This window comes from Felis catus, chromosome E2, assembly GCF_018350175.1.
Source record: "Felis catus isolate Fca126 chromosome E2, F.catus_Fca126_mat1.0, whole genome shotgun sequence".
Classification (NCBI taxonomy): domain Eukaryota; kingdom Metazoa; phylum Chordata; class Mammalia; order Carnivora; family Felidae; genus Felis; species Felis catus.
This window is the reverse complement of record NC_058382.1, coordinates 10,207,157-10,219,515: the sequence shown is the minus strand read 5'-3', so window position 1 is coordinate 10,219,515 and position 12,359 is coordinate 10,207,157. Positions and strand designations below refer to the sequence as shown.

Below are 12,359 nucleotides of genomic sequence, written 5' to 3'. Positions count from 1 at the left end.
ACTTCTTGCCCTAAGTTTTGTAGAGGTGTTAAAAAAGAAAACACCCCCCTACCTTCCAGTTGAGACACTGTTTTGGGAGCTGGTATAGTGGTTAAACAAGTCAAGTAAATAACTCCGGAAGTCTGGTGGCTGGTTCTGAAAGAGCTCTCAGTTGTTTGCGTTATGTTGTAGTGCTGCATATATTTGTAACAAAAACTGAAGATGTTCTGGAAGTATTTTACTTTTTGAAAAAAAATTTTCTTTAACATTTATTCATTTTTGAGATTGAGAGAGGCAGAGCATGAGCAGGAGAGGGTTAGAGAGAGACACACAGAATCTGAAGCAAGCTCCAGGCTCTGAGCTGTCAGCACAGAGCCCGATGCCGGGCTCAAACTCACAGACCGTGAGATCACGACCTGCGCTGAAGTCGGACGCCCGACCGACTGAGCCACCCAGGTGCCCCTGAAGTATTTTCCTTTTTGAAGGAGTTGACTTGTGGTGTAAAACTACTAAAAATTAGGGTTTAGTTTTTCTAATACAACTAGCTGTCTAAAGCTTGAAGATAGAAGTCGTTTCAGTTTAAAGAATACTTTCTCCCCCTCTGCTGTAACTCTTCAGTTTTCAAAGGACTAATATTGGCAAATTATTAGAATGGACATTTGGATTTTGCCGTTTGAGGAGTTTGGTGGCCCACTAAGAACACCGGTTCCTATCAGATGTAAACTAAAGATATTGCAAAGTCTCGGACATGCCCCATCTTCTACTTTCTCTTTGTGGCCTTAAGATCATTAAATTTAGTGACTCAGCTAATTTTTTTTAAATCCACCTCTTAGAAAAGTTGAACGTGTTTGTGACCAAGCACTTCGAGTTATTTCCTTTAAACCAAGTGTTTGCAGCGTTCTTAGATTTATAACAGTCTTTGTTTACCATGTAATTCAGTCCAATTGAGGAACTAGTAAAACTGCATTATCCAGACATCAAAGACAGGCATGTAAGAAGAGTGTGCTTCTACCGGGGAACCTATTCGATTTCTACCAAGTGGAAAGTTACCAGGTGTCCCCAAATTAACCATTCCTTTGCCAGCTGATTCTCACTGGTAGCTTTTTTAGTGTAGTCAGCAGCATTCTGGGTTTAAAATATGAGTTGCTACGTTCTTGAGAGTCGAGAGTTGTTGCTTTCTGTCTTTAGCGTCCTTCAGATAGCGGAGACGTTGACTTGCATGGGCGGCACAGAGTATCATGCGCTGAAGAAACTGACCAAACAAGGTTTGGAGAATACATTTTAGCTTAGTTCAAAGTTGAGCTGCCGTCTCTATTTCTTGAGGTTCAAGAGCAGGTTTGGTGTTTTGTTTTCCTGGGATTTTTGTGAAGAGAGAGCTTATTCGACCCACTTTACAGAGAATAAGGGGGATGATTTGCCAGCTGCATGCAGCAGTCACTTGAAGTGGGACCCCGTCACCAAGTTGCATTTCAGGATTGATCAAGTAGGTGGCCTTGAGTCCTGCCAGACTCTGGGATGGGGAATTGACGGAGAAGGGCTCTGTGACAGGAGCACCCCTGACTTACACTTTCATCAGCATTCCTATCTGAGGCTCTGTCAAACCTGAGTCTCCCGAGAGGTGGAAACAAAATTGCGTATATGTGTACTACAAGTAATAAGCAAAAGCACTGTGATTTCGTATGAATCTTTGCTATTTGGGTATTTCAGAGGATGTGTGTAAACATCTTACAATTTTACCTAAGGAAGCAGTCGCCTGGGGAAGTGGAGGATGGGGATCCATCTTTCACATGGATGTCTGCTTGTTTCTGCTGAAATCTGGACCTTGGCTTCTTGAGGAGCATGCCATTAGGTTATCTGGAGGTGATTGCTTATAATCATCGAGATTTCCGTCTTGGCAATGGTCAAATCATTTTTACATACCACACGTAGGCACGTTTTGTTTCCACGGAGGGTTTGGCTTTCTCGGTTATCGAGGGAAGATAAGGGATGTTTGGGAAAGGTCTGTGACCTTTTGAGGTTATCATCATAGGGGACAACTTTCCTCTCTCGTTCATCACCCCCTCTTCTTAGAATAAAGTATGGTGATGTGACTTCCCGTGGCATCTCTTAGGAGAAGGGCTCACAAAAATATATTCAGGTTGTGGAGATGCTGGGTTCCTACCAGCCATGACCGAGATTCAAAAGAAAATTGTTCTCTTTATTTTATTTTATTTATTTTATTTTTTTTAACGTTTATTTATTTTTGAGACAGAGAGAGACAGAGCATGAACGGGGGAGGGTCAGAGAGAGAGGGAGACACAGAATCTGAAACACGCTCCAGGCTCCGAGCTGTCAGCACAGAGCCCGATGCGGGGCTCGAACTCATGGACCTCGAGATCGTGACCTGAGCCGAAGTCGGCCGCTTAACCGACTGAGCCACCCAGGCGCCCCTGTTCTCTTTATTTTAAAGTGAGTTATCTCAGGAGACTGTTCATTTGGCTACACGTTCGGCCGTCGCGTGGTCATATTTGCACGTGTGAGTAGACAGCAGTGCAGTATAAGCAGTAGTAGCCAGAAGACCATTTATGTGGAGACAGCCGAGGCCTATGTATTTGATTTCTGTTAACCAGGAGGTCGCTAAAGACATCGTAAGATACTATCATAACGTTTCATTACTTCACCTCTTCATACTTTAGGTCCTTTAAGGTGCCACTTTTCAGCCACGTTCTGTGGTTCCCCATAGCCTTCGGGAAAGACTGCAGACTCTTTGAAAGAGGTTTAATCTGATTTCTGCTTCTAATGCATCTCACCCATCCGCTCCCCACACACACTCGAGGGGCCGTGCCTTTTTCTGCAGAGACGAGTCTCCATGTTTCTTTCCCCTACTTCAGGTTTCTCCTGAGCTGGAACTTCCTCCAGAAAGGCCTTCCTCAATGAAAACACTGGGTGTAATATGCCCTCATAGTCATTCCCTGACTCATTCCTTCAGTAAATCTTCGTGTCAAGCACCGTGTCACAGGCTGAGGATACAGAAGTAAACGAGAAGGGGTGGACCTTGTCCTCACAAAGCTTATTCTGTTCTCGTCAAGGAAACCACCCAATATTCACACCTTTTTAAAACTGCTTTTTAGGGGCGCCTGGGTGGCGCAGTCGGTTAAGCGTCCGACTTTAGCCAGGTCACGATCTCGCGGTCCGTGAGTTCGAGCCCCGCGTCGGGCTCTGGGCTGATGGCTCAGAGCCTGGAGCCTGTTTCCTATTCTGTGTCTCCCTCTCTCTCTGCCCCTCGCCCGTTCATGCTCTGTCTCTCTCTGTCCCAAAAATAAATAAACGTTGAAAAAAAAATTTAAAAAAAAATAAATAAAAAATAAAACTGCTTTTTATTTGGAAACAATCACAAATTTATAGAAAGTTGCAAAAAAATTAAAATGGCACAAAGGAATATCTTATCCAGATTTACCTGTTGTTAACATTTTACCGCATGCGCATTCTTTCTTTCAACGTATATACATATTTTTTTCTGGACCAGTCACACACATTATGGTCTTTTCCCCCCCAAATACTTCAGTGTGTATTTTATAAGAGTAGGCCTATTCGCTTACATGGTAGTTACCTTCCTAAATTTACATCGATCAAATACTTCTATATAATATTCCGTTCAGAGTCCAGTGTTGTTAAATGACTTAATAATGTCCTGTATTTCCCATTCTGGTGCAGAATCCATTCTAGGTTCAAACAATTGCATTTAGTTATGATGTCTCTTTAGCTTCTCTTGCTCTAGAATGTTTACATAGCCATTCTTTGTCTTTTATGACATGGATACTTTTTGAGAAGTATAGAGTGTGCACTACATCCCCCCGCCCAACCCCCATAATAGAACCTTGCTCGTTTTTTGTTTATCTGATGTTTCCTTGTGATTCGGTTGAGGGAATACATTCTAGGTCATCACACCGCTTAGTAATGTGTCCTCTTGGGGGTACCACATCTGGAGGCCCATGATGTCCTTCTGTCCCTCTTTGGTGGTGATAATTTTCATTACCCAAAGTGTTAACCCAGGGTACCTGGGTGGCTCAGTTGGTTAAGCATCCGACTCGCAGTTCATTAGTTCAAGCCCCGCGTCAGATTCTGTGCTGACAGCCCGGAGCCTGGGACCTGCTTCGGATTCTGTGTCTCCCTCTCTCTCTCTGTTCCTCCCCCACTTGCACTCTGTCTCTCTTTCAAAAATAAAGATTAAAAAAAAAATTTTTTTAAAACAAAGTGTTAAGGCAGTTTCTTTACTGTATAATTAGTGGTTTTTGGTAGCTCTTCCCTCTGCAGCTGATAAGTAGCATATCAGGAGGTACCTCAGGTCTGTGCAGATATCCTGATTCTCATCAAAATCTTCCCCCTAGATGGGGTATCAAGTGATGATTCTTGTCTGATCCAGTAGTATGAACTCAGGTTTCTGTTTTTGGCAGTGGGTTATAATCCATTACTGTCTTTAATTATTTTGGTGCTCAAATTGTTTCAGATTTGACCAGTGGGATCCCCTTCAAGTGGGCTCCTGTGTCTGTGAGGTGCCCTGTCATTTTTTCAAGCACTTCCTTTCCTGCACAATAGGATGTTCCAGGCTCTTCTTGTACTAACTCTGCTCTAACCTTGGTATCAGCCATGTTTCCAAGAAGCCCTCAAACTCTTGTTTTAACACTCAGCACAACTGCTTACTTGTATGTCTTCCTCTGTTAGAGGTATTGAGAGCACATAGATGTCAGTCTTACTCTTACATCTTCACTCAGCGTGAGGCCTGGCACATTTAGTGTTTAAGTATTTGTTGAACGAGAAAATTGATTTTTGCTATAGTTCAGCGACTAAAATCAGGTTCCAAAATTAAGATGCTGATGGGTTTTCTTTCTCCTCCCGCCCCCGTCTAGGAAGAAATGTTTACTATCTGGCGATGAGAAGTGGTGAAAACTGACCTCGTGCTGGTGTACAAACACTATGGGACCTGACACTTTCACCTCGTGGGCAGCCGGCCCCCACTGATAATGTGGGGAAACCATCAGGTCCGCTGGAAAACACTAATCTGATCTTGGAAGTGGCCGATTGTGGCAGGATGTGTCGACGATGATGATGGCAAGAAAGCAAGATGTCCGCATTCCCACCTACAACATCAGTGTGGTGGGATTGTCTGGGACCGAGAAGGAGAAGGGCCAGTGCGGCATTGGGAAGTCTTGCCTGTGCAACCGCTTCGTGCGCCCGAGTGCTGATGAGTTTCACTTGGACCATACCTCTGTCCTCAGCACCAGTGACTTTGGCGGGCGAGTGGTCAATAATGACCACTTTCTCTACTGGGGAGAAGTTAGCCGTTCCCTGGAGGATTGTGTGGAATGTAAGATGCACATTGTGGAGCAGACTGAGTTCATCGATGATCAGACTTTTCAACCTCATCGAAGCACGGCCCTGCAGCCCTATATCAAGAGAGCTGCTGCAACCAAGCTCGCATCAGCTGAAAAACTCATGTACTTTTGCACTGACCAGCTGGGGCTGGAGCAGGACTTTGAGCAGAAACAAATGCCAGATGGAAAGCTGCTGATTGATGGTTTTCTTCTTGGTATTGACGTTAGCAGGGGCATGAATAGGAACTTTGATGACCAGCTCAAGTTTGTGTCCAATCTCTACAATCAGCTTGCAAAAACAAAAAAGCCCATAGTGGTGGTCCTGACTAAGTGCGATGAGGGCGTTGAGCGGTACATTAGAGATGCACATACTTTTGCCTTAAGCAAAAAGAACCTCCAGGTTGTGGAGACCTCAGCAAGATCCAACGTAAACGTGGACTTGGCTTTCAGCACCTTAGTGCAACTCATTGATAAAAGTCGGGGAAAGACGAAAATCATTCCTTATTTTGAAGCTCTCAAGCAGCAGAGTCAGCAGATAGCTACAGCGAAAGACAAGTATGAGTGGCTGGTGAGTCGCATTGTGAAAAACCACAACGAGAATTGGCCGAGTGTCAGCCGAAAGATGCAGGCCTCTCCTGAGTACCAGGACTATGTCTACCTGGAAGGTACTCAGAAAGCCAAGAAGCTGTTTCTCCAGCACATCCACCGCCTCAAGCACGAGCACATTGAGCGCAGGAGAAAGCTGTACCTCGCAGCCCTGCCGTTAGCCTTTGAAGCTCTTATACCCAATTTAGATGAAATAGACCACCTAAGCTGCATAAAAACCAAAAAGCTCTTGGAGACCAAGCCAGAATTCCTGAAGTGGTTTGTTGTGCTCGAAGAGACACCGTGGGATGCCACCAGCCACATTGACAACATGGAGAATGAGCGGATTCCCTTTGACTTGATGGATACCGTCCCTGCCGAGCAGCTGTACGAGGCCCACTTAGAGAAGCTGCGGAACGAGAGGAAAAGAGCTGAGATGAGAAGGGCATTTAAAGAAAACCTGGAGACCTCTCCCTTCATAACTCCCGGAAAGCCTTGGGAAGAGGCCCGTAGTTTTATTATGAACGAAGATTTCTACCAGTGGCTGGAAGAATCCGTATACATGGATATTTATGGCAAACACCAAAAGCAAATTATAGACAGAGCAAAGGAAGAGTTTCAGGAGCTGCTTTTGGAATATTCAGAGTTGTTTTATGAGCTGGAGCTGGATGCTAAGCCCAGCAAGGAGAAGATGGGTGTCATTCAGGATGTTCTGGGGGAGGAACAGCGATTTAAAGCATTACAGAAGCTCCAAGCGGAGCGTGATGCCCTTATCCTGAAGCACATTCATTTTGTGTATCACCCAACCAAGGAAACGTGCCCTAGCTGCCCAGCTTGTGTGGATGCTAAGATCGAGCACTTGATTAGTTCTCGGTTTATCCGACCATCTGACCGGAATCAGAAAAATTCACTGTCTGACCCCAACATTGATAGGATCAACTTGGTTATCTTAGGCAAAGATGGCCTCGCACGTGAGTTGGCCAATGAGATTCGAGCTCTCTGTACAAATGATGATAAGTATGTGATAGATGGTAAAATGTACGAGCTTTCCCTGAGGCCGATAGAAGGGAATGTCAGGCTTCCTGTGAACTCTTTCCAAACGCCGACATTTCAGCCCCACGGCTGCCTCTGCCTTTACAATTCAAAGGAATCTCTATCCTATGTGGTGGAGAGTATAGAGAAGAGTAGGGAGTCCACACTTGGCAGGCGAGATAACCATTTAGCCCATCTTCCCCTGACGTTGATCTTAGTTAACAAGAGAGGAGACACCAGTGGAGAGACCCTGCATAGCCTAATACAACAAGGTCAGCAGATTGCTAGCAAACTTCAGTGTGTCTTTCTCGACCCTGCTTCTGCTGGCATCGGTTATGGACGCAACATTAATGAAAAGCAAATCAGTCAAGTTTTGAAGGGACTCCTGGACTCCAAGCGTAACTTAAACCTGGTCAGTTCTACTGCTAGCATCAAAGATCTGGCTGACGTTGACCTGCGAATTGTCATGTGTCTGATGTGTGGAGATCCTTTCAGTGCAGATGACATACTCTATCCTGTCCTTCAGTCCCAGACCTGTAAGTCTTCCCATTGTGGAAGCAACAACTCTGTTTTACTTGAACTACCGATCGGACTCCACAAGAAGCGCATCGAGCTGTCTATTCTTTCGTACCATTCCTCATTTAGCATCAGAAAAAGCCGGTTGGTCCATGGGTACATTGTTTTTTATTCAGCCAAACGTAAGGCCTCCTTGGCTATGTTACGTGCCTTTCTTTGTGAAGTGCAGGATATTATCCCCATTCAGTTGGTCGCACTCACTGACGGCGCTGTAGATGTCCTGGACAATGACTTAAGTCGGGAACAGCTGACCGAAGGGGAGGAGATTGCTCAAGAGATTGACGGGAGGTTCACAAGCATCCCTTGTAGCCAACCCCAGCACAAACTTGAGATCTTCCACCCATTTTTTAAGGATGTGGTGGATAAAAAGAACATAATCGAGGCTACTCATATGTACGATAACGCTGCCGAGGCCTGTAGCACCACGGAAGAGGTGTTTAACTCCCCCCGAGCGGGCTCTCCACTCTGCAACTCCAACCTGCAGGATTCAGAAGAGGATATCGAGCCCCCTTCTTACAGCTTGTTTCGAGAAGACACGTCACTGCCCTCTCTGTCCAAAGACCATTCTAAGCTCTCTATGGAACTGGAGGGAAATGATGGGCTGTCGTTCATCATGAGCAATTTTGAGAGTAAACTGAACAACAAAGTACCTCCACCAGTCAAACCAAAGCCTCCTGTCCATTTTGAAATCACAAAGGGGGATCTGTCTTATTTAGACCAAGGCCATAGAGATGGGCAGAGGAAGTCTGTGTCTTCTAGCACCTGGCTACCTCCGGATGGGTTTGATCCTTCTGATTATGCTGAACCCATGGATGCTGTGGTCAAGCCAAGGAACGAAGAAGAAAACATATATTCAGTGCCCCATGACAGCACCCAAGGCAAAATCATCACCATTCGGAATATCAACAAAGCCCAGTCCAACGGCAGTGGCAACGGTTCCGACAGTGAAATGGACACCAGCTCTCTAGAGCGAGGCCGCAAGGTGTCCATCGTGAGCAAGCCCGTGCTGTACAGGACGAGATGCAGCCGGCTAGGAAGGTTCGCTAGTTATCGAACCAGCTTCAGTGTGGGGAGCGATGATGAGCTAGGGCCCATTCGGAAAAAAGAGGAGGATCAGGCATCTCAAGGTTATAAAGGGGACAATGCCGTCATTCCATATGAAACAGACGAAGACCCAAGGAGGAGGAATATTCTTCGCAGTCTACGGAGGAACACTAAGGTAAGACACCAGTTTAGGAATGAATCATAGGAGTGGCTTGCACAGTGTCTGGGTGAGAGCTGACTGATGATGACGATGATGATGATTTTTCAAGGACAGCTTATTCTGGTTAAAAAAAAGTTGGTCGGTGTGTGCATTTACTCTCTGACTTGGTGTAAAAAAGTAGGCAGTGTCTCAGATTGCTACCGCTGGCAGCTCTGGAGTAGTAAGGACCTTGGATAGACAGCCTGAGTTTGAGTTGTCCTTGTCCAGAACAAGAGTTAGGTAATTCCAAAATGAGCAGATCGTGTAGAACTTGTCGGTGTCCTGACAGGTAGCCAAGCCAGTGACGATATGCTTGCTCTTCCTTTATGTGAACACCAGAATCTAAAATTGCATGCTCAGTCTCTGACTGCTAGACAAACATTTCATCCGTATGCCTCTTAAAAGCTCCTTTTTCCCCTCACTGACCTGTAAGGTTGCTGCATCTTAGATTAGGAAAAATTGGATGATTATTTTGTTTGCATATGCGAATGAGTGAAGGGTCTTTACGTAAGTGAAAAGTAAGAAGTAACTTGCCACTGTGAGTTATAAACCTGTCCCATATTTGTGAGATTGGAGTGCCCTCCAGCTGCATTATTTTAAGTGAGTTGCTGTGACGGCTTCAGGTTTTATTTAGGGACCAAAGCAGGATGGGGAGAAGAGAAAGAAAGTAAACCGCGTGTGTTATGAGTGTCAGGCCTGCCATCAGATGGAGAGGAAACAGCAGCAGGTGAATCCTCTTTATCTTGTTTCGAATTGTGGTTTACAAAGTAGAGTGCCCTGTCCCCTTGGGCTTAAGATTTGAGATAGAAAAGGTATTTCCCAGATTTTTCTTTTTTTTCCCCCCATTTAGAGCAGAGGGAAACACTCTGTTTTTTCAAAGAAAGACATCTTGGTGAGACAGGACAATAAAAGTGTGTTATATGCTAGCCCACGACCAGCCTTGCGACATACAGAATGAGGATTTCTCTGCATTGAAAGCTTTTCCTCCTCTCCCTACTGTGAAGCAGCGGAGAACAAAGTCACTTGTCTGAAAACATTTCAGGGAACTTTGGAAGAAAGGATGCCAAAAACTTATGTTATTACAAGACGTACCAAATCAGAAGGATCTAGAATTGACAATTCTGTTGTAAAGTAAGTACCACCCGGAGGCTAGTTCTGCAGCTCTTACTGGTTAGGAGGGCCCTTGCAGGTGGAGGAACATGGTTCCATGGCCCTCACAGGGAGCGCACCTTCACTTTGTGTTCCCTCATAGCATACACAGTGGTTCCCAGTCACCATTGGCTGGAGTTTCCAGAATTTCCTCACCTGTGTAATTTTAGAAAGGGCAGGGCAGCATTGTTGTGTGTTCTGTCCTCCCCCTCCCCCCCCCCCCGCCCGCCCCGAACTGAACATTAATAAATATCATAGGCATTCTCCTATTTGATTTCCCCTTGTTTTTTCTCTTGGATTCCTTCATCTGCCTTCAGTATTTTGTCCTCCAAGGGTTAGTAATGGGCAGACCCATTGAAAACCTTTCGTATTTATGAAGTCTGAAGTTAGCCTCACCTGCCTCCCAGTATTTCCTCAAAGCTCTCCTGTTTAATGATCCTGGAATCCAGACATTTTAACGTTCTGACTTTCTTCTCTTCCTCCTCCTCCACTCCTGATGAAGACTGTTACCAGAATAGCTTATCTGAATGCTGGCAGTCTTAATTTGTGGGGGTGTTTGCACACCTGGGAATTAGGATTAGGAAGGTGGCATAAGAGCACACTGAGTTGTAACTGATCTTCTGACTTCTAACTACATTTTTAACACTTGTTGAAGATAATGTTTTTAAGACACATTCCCAAACAGACCGTGCTTTAAAGAGCGCACACGTTAGGCTCAGCCGAAGACGGCTGGGGACCCTGTTTTTAAAGAGCACTTCCTAACTTAGAACTTCCTTACCCTGGGTTGCTGGGTCAGCATGCAAGAAGTGATTAACTTCCCGTCTTAGTTATGCGGGCCACACCTCTTCAAGTCAAATAAAAATGACACCTCTGGCCCAAGAGCCATAGCGTGCCAGAAGCCAGTTCAGGAGTATCCTTTGGAAAGTGTGAGTAAAAGGTGAAACTGTCTTTTCCTGCCTCGGAAAATGGTGCTTTGAAATGAGTGTAGTTGCTTTGTCACCCTAATCCAGAGATCAGCCTTCATTCTCTTCCCCGTTCGTTCGGGCAAACCTCCTATTAAAATTGCTGCCTTAAGAAAGCAGACTGACACTTGTCTTACTGGAAAAGCAAGATACCATAGGACAGAGAATGCCAAGCCAACCCCTACGTGGGGGATTTGGCTTCTGATTTTTACTGGCGTGACACGGCAATACAGTATTTATTTGACGTGCGGGGAGAGCCAGTCGGTCATGGACGATACAGTCAGTACCTCCCGGGTGCCAGAATGCTAGACACCACTGGGGAAATGGCACGGATCCTTCTTGCCCAGACCGTGGCTCCCAGTGGAGGCAGCGAGACCTCCACAACTACTGGAAATAGGTGGTGTGCCCAGGGGGCGCTGTGTGGAGGCAGAGTGGAAATCCCACCGCTGGGGGCGGTGAAGGTAGTGTAGCCTGTGTAGTGATTAGGAGCTCGGGATCGAGGGCCTAAAGCCAAATCCCGACTCCTCCGCTTCCTCACTGGGACTTGGGGCGCGTGATTCACCTGCCATATCCCTTCGGCAGAAAGGGAGAACATAGTGGCACCTTCCTCATGTGGCGGTGAGAAACGGAATGAGGTTTTGCACGTGAAACACCCAGCATACTGCATCTCGGACAAGTGTTAGGTATGGCAGTGTTATTTAACTAGACCTTGAAGAGTGGGTAGAACCGAAGAAGTGGCAGAGGTGAGGAACAGCTTGAAGGTGAAAATGTGCATGTCGTATTCAAGGAGAGGAGAGTGCTGGTCTGGTCTAGCCGAGGGCTTGAGGGACCAACATCGTCCCTCCCTTTTGTGTAAGTTTTAACCCTGTGTGTTACTCAGCTGCTTTCTCAGCACTTGCCCTAGCAACAGCCCTAACAACAACAACAAAAAGCTGTGCTCTGGGTACCGATGGGATGTGGAGAAAGAGAAATTGCTCAGCTTCCCTTGGCCGATTTGCTAGATTAGCTCTTTACTGTAAAATTGGAATTGGAGTGAGGGAATCGCTTTCATTTCTGTTAATGAAAGTGAAGACTGTAAGGCTGACTGTCATTCTGGGTCCTTTTCCCAGCTGAACCATTTAGCAACCCACCCTCATAGTGGGAGCCTTCCGCACTCAGCTGAATGAAATTGAAAATCTACGATTGCACTTCAGTGGGGCCCATGAATAGACGCTTTGTCTGTAAAGAGTTGGTGTTGCACATGGTCTCTGTCTCACAGTATCATGCGTTTGCAAAGATGAGATCAGGACCGGCAGGGTCTTATTTTAAAACCAAAAAAAAAAAAAAAAAAAAAAAAAAAACCAAAAAAAAGAAACCACAGGCTGGGAGTCTTGGTCCACAAAATGTGCCTTTTGGGCAAGCTCAAGTTGCTGAATTTAGTGTGTTTGACCATGGATTTAAAGACAAGACATTATTGGCTATTCACCCTTCTATCTGATGTGC

At 45.6% G+C, this 12,359-nt stretch overlaps 1 protein-coding gene across 2 annotated transcripts in view; it reads left to right on the top strand.

Moving 5' to 3' along the window:
• ARHGAP35 (Rho GTPase activating protein 35) overlaps positions 1-12,359 on the top strand; it is a 121,967-nt gene that overhangs the window by 40,575 nt on the left and 69,033 nt on the right. The window contains exons 2-3 of one of the 2 annotated variants that reach the window (XR_006590637.1): positions 4,866-8,742; positions 9,617-9,897. Coding sequence is in view for 1 of the 2 variants with exons in the window: in XM_023245327.2 (XP_023101095.1) it covers positions 5,059-8,742 (3,684 nt within the window). In the remaining variant the exon portion in view is untranslated. The remainder of the gene's footprint in view (positions 1-4,865; positions 8,743-9,616; positions 9,898-12,359) is intronic. The other variant, XM_023245327.2, reaches the window with a different exon arrangement.